Here is a 13256-nt window from a genome sequence, read left to right as displayed (position 1 = left end):
ACTTGTTCTCTGCCAGGATATTGTTATCTCCAGGATACATGCTTAATGACAGCCTATATTCAACTTCTCAGACTTCATAATCATGGAAATCAATTCCCCTGGTAGGCTTCTTCTCCTGTACAGTCATGTGTAGAGTGAGGACAGATATATCTGAGAAATGCATTAGGCAATTTTGTTATTGTTTGAACATCATAGATTATACTTACGCAAACCTAGATGGTATAGCTTACTACACACCTACGGGGTATACAGTATAGCCTATTACTCCTAGGCTACAAACCTGTACAACATGTACTGTATGGTATACTGTAGGCAACTGTAACACAATGATGAGCGTTTTCTCTGTGTGTGTGTATGTGTATATATATATGCGTGTGTGTATACACACACACACACACACACACACACACACACATACATACACACACACACTATGGTTTGTCTCTCTGGAGAACCCTGAATGGATACAAACTAATCTGTAATATTTGCTTTGGCAGTTTCAAGTCCTTTACCTTTACTCTCTTTTACTTAAAAATACTGCTGAATTTAAGTGCAGAAAGTGAAAAATCTAAGAATAGCAAATATTTTTCAGAGGTCATCTGAGCCATTTCCAGGAATTTTTCATAGTTTAATCTGACTAAAGCCTCAATTCAAATGACAACCAGTATCATGTATCAAATTATGCCTTATACATTTATCTGCTCAACAACTGTGTTTTGATTTCTAAGCTAGGGTATTTCTGAGAGCCTTCTTATTTCCTTAGTATCACCATTTTTCATCTCATGATTGCCTTAGCAATTTAAAATCATGTCTAAAAGCTTAAGGTTATGAAAGCACAACATTTGCAGTATTCAATAATTACTTTTTTACTTAATTCAACGTGCCAATATGAATAAATGCATCACACACACACACACACACACACACACCCCTATGTATATAGATATGTTTTAATTTGAATTCCATATATTCACGATGCATACAAATGTATTGCAGCAAATACTAGATATTTAAAATTCTTAAAAAATGTACTGAACAATTATGGAATACACAAAATAACAACTAATGACTTCCTGTCATAAAATAGTAATATTATGAGTTACAAATATTAAGTAGATTTAAGGCAGATTTTTTTGTCACTGTCATTTATTCTTTTAAATGAAGAGATAAATATTTTTCTCCATATAACTTAAACTTATCCCAGGATTCTATGAATGTTTCCCACAGTGATTCTTCCAAAAAAAATCTGTTAAGCACTCCTCAAGGTCAGGTGCTCATTCACCGCAGTGCTGACCTTCAGAGGTCACCTGAATGCAGTTAACTCTAAGTGCTGCCTTTCTCCTCTGCAGAACAAGGAGCTTTCTAAAATATTAATCTTCTACATCTTTCTATATGAATCTTTGAAGACCACACCTACCTCTTGAGGGGTATTTAGGGTATTAAGAAAGGTGGAGACAGAGGTGATTAGGTCTGTGCAATATTCAGCACAAACCGTATCATCACTGATTAAATTAGTGTCACACTATCATTGCAATATGATTCAATATAAGTTCAGACCCTCACATCAATCAATTTTTCAAATATCTACTTATTTTCCTCATTACGATAATAATTTTGGTTACTGCCAACAAACTCTTTCAACTCTTTATCGAATGAGAAAGTGTAGGAATCTTATCCTTCTAATTAGCTGATAAGGTGGAGCAGATGCTGAAACAGCAGCCCTGCAAGCCCTGCATGGTTCTGTGCAAACGCATCGGCGATATTGGCTTTATTTTAGCTACAGCATAGTTCCTTGTATTCTCCAACACAGGAGACTTTCAACAAGCATTTATTCTCAATCTTACCCCCAACTCCCTTTCATTAATTAGCCTTCTCTTAGCAGCTGCAGCAAACTCAATTCGGTCTCCATTTCTGACTCCCATGTGCTACAGAAGGCCCAGCCTGTCTCAGCTCTGCTCCACTCCGGCACTATAGTTGAAGCAGGGGTTTTCCTGCTTATCGGCTTCTACCCTTGCATAGAAAATAACCCATTAATCCACATCTTTACATTATGCCTGGGGGCTATTACCACCTTATTTCCAGCAATCCGTGCTCTAACACAAAATGCTATCCAAAAAATGGTTGCATTTTTTACCTCAAGGCAGCTGGGCCTTATAATAGTCACAATTGACATTAATCAACCACACTTAGTATCCCTTCACATCTGTACCCACAACTTTTTTAAAGCTATATTAATTATATGTTCAGGATCCATCCATAATCCCAATGATGAACAAGACATTCGAAAAATAGGAGGATTACTCAAAACTTCACCATTGGCTCCCTCTTCCCGTTTTACTGGTAGCCTAGAACTTACAAGTATGTCCTTCCTCACAGGCTTTTACTCCAAAGACCTTCTTATGGAAACAGGAAATACGTCATATACCAGCGCCTGAGCCCCTTGTCTTACTCTTATAGTCACCTGGACAGCTGTCCACAGTACCCGGATGATTTTCTTCCTCTGATAGGACAACCTCGCTTCTCCACTCTGATTATTGTTAATGAATACAACCCCTTCCTAATTAACTCAATTAAGAGCCTAACAATCGGCAGAATCTTTGCTGAATTCCTCATCACCAACAGTATTCTTCCAGCTTCACCTCCCCCACCACCACTTCACCTACGGATCCCAAACCTTGCTGTGGCTCCTAGTCTTAGTTTGGAGAGCCCTGGTGGTTCTCAACTTTCCTTAGAGTATGTGAGACAGACACCCCTGCCAGTTCATAGTGGGGCCATAAAATAAAATGAGAGACTTAATGAGCCTGAATGAGGGCACTGAGGCATATGAAGTATAAAGGACTGAACCCATGTGTTCTGGCTTCCACATTTTTCCCAATCACCCAAATGGGCACACTCTCATGAATCAATTTGCCCTTTGTTCAGTGATGCCTGTCAACTGTGTTTAAATAAGCTCCCATAGACGAGGGAGATGTGGCTCTTAGCTTAACAGGCTCAGTGAAAGGCTTTACATTACTGATTATCTGTGAGAAATGAACCCTGATTTCATGTATTTGAGAATATTACAGATTATATAAGGTCTTTACATTTTAGTTCACCTTTATTTTATGAATATGCTCCAAATTTTTTAAATCACTTTCTCTTGTGTTTGATGTCTTCATATTTCAGTCCACCTTTATTCTGCAACTATGCTCCAAATTATTTTATCACATTCTCACTCTCTTTTTTCAGAGACATGGGTATCCCACTTTACAATTCTGCGTTCACTATCTCCTGGATTATTTTTCCAAATGTAAATAGGTTTTGTACTATCCACTCCATAAATAATTTATACTGCCTTTGATTTACTAATTTACTATGTACGTTGGTTTATAGTGTGTGTTTCTATAACAGAATGCCTGAGGTCAGATATTTAATAAAAGAAAGTTTATTATGCTCACGATTACAGTGGCTGAAAGTCTACAATTTGGCAGCTACACCTGGTGAGGGACTCAGGCTGAGTCCATTTATGGCAGGGAGTGAAGAAGGAGCAGGTGGATGCAAAGACATCACGTGGTGAGAAAGCAAGAGAGAGAAACCAGGGAGACAGACCCTTTTTAACAACTTGCTGTCTCAGGACCAAATCCTTTTCTGCTGAAGCAAAAATACACCACCTCGACTCACCCCAACAACGTGAAGGCATTAATTTCTATGTGAGTATTGATTCCCATGTCCCAAACACCTCCCAGTAGTCCCTACCTCTTAACACTGCCAAATTGGAAATCAGTTTCAACATGTGATTTCGCAGGGACAAGCCAAACTATGGATTATATGATGGTTTAAGTGATGGTAGACTCCATCATTTTTTCTCCTTCCCTATCACTTTCTTTCTTTTCTTTATACTAAAGACCCAGGCAAAGTTTCAAAATCAGCAGTATAAAATAAAATTTTGCTGTAATTATTTCAAACATAAAAGTAATCGTATTTTCTTAGCCTGCGAATCTGGGATTTATTTATTTCTTAATTTTGTTAACACTGACACTTCAACCAGACCTCACAATCTAGTAGAAGTAACACACGCAAAGCCATAATCTAAGTATGACATCATAATTGCCACAAATACCTATTAGGCATATAGAATCAAAGATCAACTTTGTTTGGATGAGTCTTAAAGAAGGAATGAAAATTTTGCTGATGAATAAGCAGCAACAGTGGTTCAGGTTCAGAGCCATGCCTGCCTAAAGGAGGGCAAAGATGTTTTTTAGCAACTGAATAAAAGCAATGCCAGAATGGTCCACAGGAGGGAGATTTTAAAAGGAATGTATTAGGAGCTGAAGGAAATGGGCCATAACTCAGAGGTGGAGCTACTCCTGGTACTGACTGACCATGGGGTATCAGGATGTTGAACATTCACGTGCATAGGTGTTTTTCCTCTCTCCTGAAATGCATTTTTCCCTTTATTTCCATAATTTGTTTCCAGAAACACATTTCCGTAACTAATCCTACTTAGTGGGTATATGTTGAGGAATGTTAAGTTTACCCTGCCCCCATGGCTCCCTTGTGGAGGATGCTTTTAGAGAAAAGAGGGACATGGGGAGGCTTAGAAACTTCTAGTTGCTGCATAACCTCAAGATCAGCAAGGGCAAGTGTGGGTTGCTTTTGAACCCGTCCCTTCAAATTGTTGAAGGTGTTTAAACAGGCCATCAGTCAGTATGGGCCTGAGTCTTGGTGTATGCTAGGATTATTAAAGAACGTAGCTACTTCTTACCAGCTGATTCCAATTGATCTGATTTCGGGAAACGGTTTGAGGGACCCCAGGCAGGCCCTGATGCAAGCCGGGGCCTATCCAGTATGAACAATTCCCTTATCCCTATACAATGCTTGTTCCCCCCCTCAGCTGGGAGTGCAGCAGATTTGTGCAGCTCTCAAAGGGTAAGCATTTTACCAGGAGAACCCCCGCAAAAAATATCTACAGGAGTTTGTGGCCCTTTACCCTCCCCCCTCCCCTGGAACCGTGGGATTATTTTTAGGAAAATGTAGTTCTTACTACTTAAGGAGATAGAATTCATACAGGAGTTATTGATGTGAACTTCACAGGGGAAATTCAAATTGTAGTGTCTTCTGTTCCTTGGAGTGCTGAGCCTGGGGAACACACAGCAAAGCTTTTAGTTACACAATATAAAAAAAAACAGGAGAAAGTGAAAGGAAAAGAATGAGAGGACATGGAGGTACAAACAAGACAGAGCAGCATTTTGGGTAAATCAAATTACTGGTAAATGTCCTACATGTGAGATTATAATTCAAGGAAAGCAATTTAAAGGATTGGTATAGATACTGAAGCCTTTAGAAAATTTAGTTACAGGCCGGGCGCGGTGGCTCACGCCTGTAATCCCAGCACTTTGGGAGGCCGAGGCGGGTGGATCACGAGGTCAACAGATCGAGACCATCCTGGTCAACATGGTGAAACCCCGTCTCTACTAAAAATACAAAAACATTAGCTGGGCATGGTGGCGCGTGCCTGTAATCCCAGCTACTCAGGAGGCTGAGGCAGGAGAATTGCCTGAACCCAGGAGGCGGAGGTTGCGGTGAGCCGAGATCGCGCCATTGCACTCCAGCCTGGGTAACAAGAGTGAAACTCCGTCTCAAAAAAAAAAAAAAAATTTAGTTACTGAACAACACCTGAATAAACAAGGAAGCATCTGTAAGGCAATTAATCTGGCGGTGAGACCCACTCACAAAGAATTGGAAAAGGGCAATGTGATCACCTGGGGGAAAAGGATTTGCTTGTATTTCTGCAGGTCCAAATCGGCAAGTGGTGTGGGTACCATCCAGCCATTAAAAGCTGTACTATAAGCCAAATATCCAAAAAAGAGACCTGCAGAGGGCCCACGCCCCTCCCCACCCCCCGGCCCCAGTTGCAGAGGTGGTGAAACTAACACCGAGGGGAAATACTGTTCCCAGACGGGGAACACGCCAAACATCATTACCGACTTGGGGTCAAATTAAATAAGCTTTCACAAATAGCGGAGGAAAAGCTGAAGAAAGCAGGAGAGCCTATTATGGTAATCATGATGACAGTTGTCAAGGTTCAAGTGAGTATTCCTGGAGTTGCAATCGTAGTAAAAGAAACTTTCACACATTGGGCACATATTTTTCCTTCCTTTAATGATCTCTGGTCTTAGTATTTTCTGTAATAATTTTGGAAATAAAGTAACAGTGTTTTGGCCATCAAAATCTGAATGCAAATAAAGAATGGTCCTCTAAGTTAAAAACATTAATCTGGAAATTCTGTGTGGTGATAGGAGGTGCTGTGCAACAATTCCTGTGAAATTATTATTGGTCCCCAAAGGGGATACTTAGCATTTGATAGCACCAGTCAGTCCTCTTGTAGTAACATGAAATTCAGATGGTGGATAAAGAACTACAATTATTTGGAATTTATATATACTGAGACTATATATACTCCAGACAACACTATTGTCTGGAGAGATGAGGACTAATACAACCATGACCAAAAATAGTATGGCCAGTACTAAGAGCTGAATAAAAGAACTTTGAAACTACCTATGGCCATAAAACGGGTAAGTCTGGAAAGGAAAATATAATAGAAAATCAGGCCCTAATTTTTATTCATTAGAAGCTTACAAGAAATGAAAACTTTTTAGATTCAGAACTGTATTAAACCCCCTCATATCTTTTGGTGGTGGGACAGTTACAGGTTAACTTTACTAACTACATAAAGTAAAATGAGACTGAACATAATCCGGAGAGAATAAAACAGCACCTGGAAAGGCTTTCAGACAGCATGTAAAGAGGAGGGACTCAGAGGGCCCGTGATGCCCCTTTTCAGCCAGTCTTAGTAACAGATGAACGACCTCGGCCCTATTTCCCAAAAGATTTCTGGGTCCCAACCCCTTAAAGAAGAAATCTAAGAGCAGGTAGTTAGTCAGGTTCTGAGGTGCTTAAGGAAGCTGCTATTAGATTGACAGCCCCAAAATTTGGATGAAAACACTTGGAGAATCTATGATTACTGTTACGATTATGTTATTAATCTGTTTCTCCTTGTGTAGTTTGCAAGTATGGATCCAGAAACCTCCAAGAAACGGTTCACCAAGATAGAGCTCTCCTTGCTTAGCTAACTTTGTGAAACAAAGAAGGGGGAAGATGTTGAGGAACATTAAGTTTACCCTGCCCCCATGGCTCCTTTGTGGAGCATGCTTTTAGTTTGTAATTAGTGGTATGCGGGTAACAGCTGCCTACCTGATGTATTTTTGAGTTATGTGTAAATACAGAACACCTGTGTATTAATGAGAATCACCTGTGTAATTGCAAATAACTGCATGGGTGAATCTGTGTTCCAGGCCTGCAGTCCTGGAGAGCTGTCAGCACCCCAGGCTCTCAGGCTGTTGGTCCCAAGGATAGATCCATGCAGTTGTACAGTCTGGGTGTCTGCCTCTCAGATACCTTCAGCCCACCTGGGGGTCTCCTGACTGAGCTGGTTCTCTGTAGGTACAGTCCCTGCTGGAAATTACACCAGGACAAAGGTCCCTCTTAATTTATCCACCAGCAACAAAACGTTGTGGAATGGTCAAGGTAACAGCCCCAATAAATATTCCCCATCTAAAGTCAGTAATACATTTTGTTTTTTTGAACATTTATAAAATAGGGATTGATTTACACTAGGTTAATTTGGAGACGTGGCAAGATTGGGAGTTTTGGGAATCTAAATATTTCATCTACTCACTTTTCTAGGGAAGATGACTGAGTAGATTATTCATGATTACTGCAGAAAATAGACTCTCTGGGCTTTTCTCCCTTCACTTGTATTAAAGAATGTCTTCACGACTCAGACTTTACCAGGACATTAATTCATGACAATATGATAGACCAGGTTTTTCATGAGAGAATGGTTTCCTGAAGGGAAAATGGCAGGAAAATATTTTCAGAAACTGCCTCCAGATCTCACACCGAACTTAGTGGAAGATTAATCTTGTAGAAAGCACAAAGCCTTTCCAATTTTTTTTTCAGGTGTTTGGAGACCTATTACACAGGTGAACATGTACCTGCGTTTTAACAGGTGTTCTTTCAGTTTCTACAAATACCCAACAGGATCTACTAAATTCCTTTAATGGTTCCCACAATGATTCTTCAAAAGCAATTCTGTTAAGTACTCCTTGAGGTCAGGAGCTCATTCACAGGAGTACTGACTTTCAGAGGTCAGCAAAATGCAGTTTTCTCTAAGTGCTGTTCTTCTTCAAAAACTGAGCTTGTCTCTTCTATGTCCTTTATGGGAATCTGTGAAGAGCACACCCACTCTTTAAGTGGGTGGAGTATTAAGAAAGCTTGAGAATAAGATGATTAGGTTTATGTATTTCCTTTACAAAATAATAGTGTTAAAAATATTATCTTAAATCTATACAATGATACCATTTGTAACTCATATTCTTACTGTATGTTTTATGAATTATGAGGATACTAATTGTTACTTTTTTTCTATTATTCTTCAATAGTTTTGAAAAAATTTAAATACCTAGTGTTTGCTCCAACAGATATGTATGCATAATGAATATGTAGAGTTCATATTAGTACATATACGTTCACAGGTGTGTGTATATATGTAATGAATGTATTAACATTGTTGAACTGAGAAGACATTAATGAATCATGTAAATGATTTGCTTTCATAATGTTCAGCTTTAGACATGACCTTAAATTAGTAAGGTAATGATGGGCGATGTAAAATAGTGAAACTGAAAAAAATAAGTTCCCCAAAATATCCTAGTTTAGAAATCAAAACACAATTTTTTGACCAAACAAATATATAAGACATAATTTGATATGTGATGGTGGCTGCAATCTCACTTGAGTATTAATCTTACTCAACTATGAAAAATTCCTTAAAATGAAACAATGACCTCTGGAGAATATTTGCAATTCTGAGATTTTCATTTCTTTCACTTAAACTCAGCAGTGTTATCAACGAAAGGAGAGTAAAGAACTTAAAATTGCCAAAACAAAGATTACAGTTTATATATTAGGGCTCTCCAGACAGACAGACCTATAGGATGTATATGTGTCTATGTACAGATACATTCATGAGCCATTTCAGTCAACCAAAAACCACACATGCTAATCACATAAGATTATAACGCCAGCACACTTACTGTACCTTTTCTGTATTTGAATATATTCACAAACAGAATAATTACCCCTTGTGTTACTGTTACAGTTGCCTACAGTATGCAGTACACAGTATACTGTACAGTTTTGTAGCCTAGGAAGAAGCAGCTGTACTGTATACCATAGGTGTGTAGCAGGCTATACCATCTAGGTAGGTGTAAGTATCTTCTATCATGTTAAAACAATAATAAAATTGCCTGGCTGGATTCAGTGACTCACTGCCTGTAATCCCAGCGTGGGTGGATCACTTGAGGCCAGGTGGTCAAGTCTAGCCTGGCCAACATGGCAAAACTCTGTCTCTACTAAAAAAATAATAATACAAAGATTACCCTGGCATAGTGGCATGTTCCTGTAATTCCAGCTACTAGAGAGGCTAAGGCAGGGAATCTCTTTGATCCAGGAGGTGGCGGTTGCAGTGAGCCAAGATTGTACCACCGCACTCCAGCTGGGCTACAGAAGGAGACTCCATCTCAATAAGTAAAACCACCTTACACATTTCCCAGACCATATATCTGTTCTCAAGTTACACATGATTCTACAGGAGAGGGAATTCATCAGGAAAACCTGTTTCTTGATTATGGAGTCTCAGCTGTTCCAATATAGACTGTCTTTAAGCTGGAATCCTAAGGATACCTGTATCCTGACTGAGATCAAGGCTGAAAGCCTCAGAACCAGCTTCGGGAGAAAGACAAAGGAAATTCCCTTTTCTTGGCCCTTTTCCTTTTATCTGAGCTACCAGCTGATTGGATGGTGCCTACCCACATTGAGGGATGATGTTCGCACTCAGCTCAGCAACTCACATAGCTCTGTCCTCTGGGAACACCTTCACATACTCACCCAAAGCAATGATTCACCAGTTCTCTAGATACTGGTTAATAGTCATACTGATACCTAAAATTCACCATCACACCATAGAAATATGATTATACCTATTTGAGTTTAACAAAAATCTCCTGTATGTTAGTCCAGAGTTTGCGTACCCCTAGGAGAAATTAATTTAACCCATGAGAAAATAAAAAGACCCAATATTTTTAATTAGTCCTTTTTCTCTTCTATTAAACCTAGATTGGTTTAATTGCTGTCTTTTTCTTTGTTTATTTGATTGGTTGGTTTTTTTTTGGTTTTCATTTTGATTTTTTATTTTAAGTCCTGAGGTAAATGTGTAGGACATGCAGGATTGTTACATATGTTAACAGGTGCCATGGTGGTTTGCTGCCCCACTTTTGTGTCCCTGTCTAAAAATAAGTCATAGAACCGTGTGGCCATCTTTTCATATTTCTTTGTCCAAAGTAGTGTTTTTTTCCCCCAATCTCTCATAGTAATTCAGTCATTATTTGAAAGAAGAATAGGAACAACTACTGTTTATTCTAGACCACTTAGAACCAAAACCCAACTTCTAGATTCACATTGAGAAAATGGGTAATTCGGTAGATTTGTATTATGTTACAGACAGAAACTAGCAGAAGGGACTGTGTCTCGTCTAGTCAGTCACATCTGCTATTAAGCCTGCAGACTCTCTTTGTGCGTGGGAATTTTATTTATGTTAAGGAAGAAATAGTTTGTTGTACTTTAATCAACACTGTCAAGACAATAAAGCTATCACATATCTCCACGTGTTCAGAAGTTTTTCATCAACCCAGGCTCCAAAATAACATGTTGCTCTTTCTTCTTCAGAAACATGGAATCTGGGTTCTTGAAAGCCTTCCAGAGGACAGTCACCTGCCCTATCTGCATGAACTGCTTCATAGACCCAGTCACCCTAGACTGTGGGCACAGCTTTTGCAGGCCCTGTTTCTGTCTCAGCTGGCAAGACATCCAAGTTCTAGCTCAGTGCTCTAAGTGCAGAAAGACAACACAGCGGAGAAACCTCAAAACTAACATTAATTTGAAGAACCTAGCTTCCCTTGCCAGAAAAGTCAGTCTCTGGCAATTCCTGAGATCTGAGGAGCAAATGTGTGAGATTCACAGGCAGACAAAGAAGATGTTCTGTGAAGTGGACAAGAGCCTGCTCTGTTTGCTGTGCTCCAACTCTCAGGAGCACCGGGATCACATACACTGTTCCATTGAATGGGCTGCTGAGGAACACCGGGTAGGTGATGACTCTGAAGATCTGTTTCTCTAAGGCACACATAAAGTTCCTGTGAGGCTGTTTTCTTGGAGATGGGATAAAGGCAACTCTGGGTCTCTTTAATCATCCCTGTTCTGGTCTTTCTTAGCTGGAAACTTCTGAGATTTGACCAAAAAAGGGGAAAACAGAAGAAATGCCGTTTACTAGGGGCTCGCCTCTTATTCTGGACCCCCTCCCTATGTCACCATCTGTATGTTACTTTATTGTCTTCACTGATGCTTCAATTTATGGCTCTTTTACAGGAAAAGCTTTTAAAGAAAATGCAGTCTTTATGGGAAAAAGCTTGTGAAAATCATGGAAACCTGAACATGGAAACCACCAGAGCCAGATGCTGGAAGGTTAGTAGCATATAAACTCTACCTTCTCTAGGAACTTACGGTGGGTAAATGGGTAGCTCTTAAAATAGGAACTTGATATCAAACAGTAATGTTTCTGGGATTCAATTTAAAAAAAGGAGACGACATTAAGAAAAAGTGGCCTTATTTCTTATACAGAATAGCATGGCTGTTTGGTAGGATTTCTAACAAAACCACTGACGTTACCCAAAGCATGCTGGTTTGTTTCCATACAAACCTATAGCTATACACCAACAGATACGAGACACGGGGCCATCTCACAGCATTCTATATGTGCTGGTGGGATTAATGCTGCTCACAGTAGTTATTTGGCAGCCATGGAAAGCGCAAGCAAACCGTCCAAGTGTCAGTCAGCACTAATCTGAATGTTGATATGCAAGTAGTATTTGGGAATATATGAAAAATTTGATGCAGAAAAAGTGACAGAGCAAATCTAGGGAAACCATGAAATTAAGAATCTTAACTATTTCATGTTGAATAATACATATGATGAGAAAAGTGGTAACAAATGTGGATTTGTGTCTTGAGGGAGACATATAAACATGCCAGAATATTGGGAACTAGTATCTAAATATAAGGAGAACTCTGAGGACTTCCAAAATATTAAAAATGATTTTCTCTTTGTGGATGTATACTTTTAGGGTATGATAAGTAATATTAGTTTGTTGAAAAGTATTTCATGAGACCTAGTCTATATCGATTACTAAATTAGAAAAGCTACTGATAAAAAAGAAATGAAGCACCTCTGTCCTCATAAATCATACAATCCAAATGAGAGAGGTAAATGGTCAACATGCAAATACGTGCAATACGTGATGTGTTACAGTGTGGTAGGTTCTTTGTTGAAGAATAGTCAAGCAGGGAATTAGAAAAGGACAATAGTGGCCAGAAACTGGAGATGAGTGTCTGAGCTTTAAATAGGGTGGTCAGAAAAAAGCCTCACTGAAAAATTCAAATTGAAACAAGGTTTTGAAGAGGAAGGGAAACACTAATGTGTCTATGGATATATATGCAAAACATGAGTGTATAAATATATGCATTATATATATGCATATATAAAAATTATAGTTGGATAGAACAGCACAGACAGTAATTTTGAAGTTGTGTATATTCGAAGGCCTGAGGGACCACAAGGAAGTCTATGTTTCAGATTGGGATGAATTAGTAAAAGAATGGAAGGAAATGAATTCGGAGGGACAAAGAGGGCCAGATCATAAATGTAGCCCTATTACGATAGGTTTTGCTGGATAAAACGCATTTAGCTGGGCATGCTAGTCTAAGGTCATTTCACATATAATAAGTTTAAACAACTTGTTGCATATCTCAGAAATAGAAATATCTATTTCTTTCCTAGTAAACATAGCTCAGTACTGCAACTCTTAAGCATGAACTGTTATTACTTTTCCATAAATATGGGTTGGAATAGAGAAATCCAAATTTTGGATTTTTTTAAATTTCTGACTGTCTTAGGAAACACATTATCTTGAACAAATTTAATGTAATCTGTCAGATATATCTATGTTGATCTTTATGTAGAAAGAAAGGAAATGAACAAAAGTTTGCGCATTCTGAGAACTGGCAAGACTGAGTTTTTTTTTTTTTTTTTTTTTTTTTTG

The 13256-nt window shown here is 38.9% G+C and overlaps 1 protein-coding gene across 1 annotated transcript; it reads left to right on the top strand.

Moving 5' to 3' along the window:
• The first annotated feature begins 10345 nt into the window (after positions 1-10345).
• On the top strand, positions 10346-11656 carry LOC116563213 (tripartite motif-containing protein 48-like). Its single transcript, XM_032295804.1, has 2 exons — positions 10346-11245; positions 11527-11656. The coding sequence occupies exons 1-2, from the start codon at positions 10835-10837 to the stop codon at positions 11635-11637; spliced, it is 522 nt and encodes a 173-aa protein (XP_032151695.1). The 5' UTR covers positions 10346-10834; the 3' UTR covers positions 11638-11656.
• Positions 11657-13256: the final 1600 nt, after the last annotated feature.

The sequence above is a fragment of the Sapajus apella genome, unplaced genomic scaffold (genome assembly GCF_009761245.1).
Source record: "Sapajus apella isolate SASKATOON/1434 unplaced genomic scaffold, GSC_monkey_1.0 scaffold34, whole genome shotgun sequence".
Lineage (NCBI taxonomy): Eukaryota > Metazoa > Chordata > Mammalia > Primates > Cebidae > Sapajus > Sapajus apella.
Note: the sequence above shows the minus strand (reverse complement) of the source record. Positions and strands in the feature narration are given on the sequence as shown.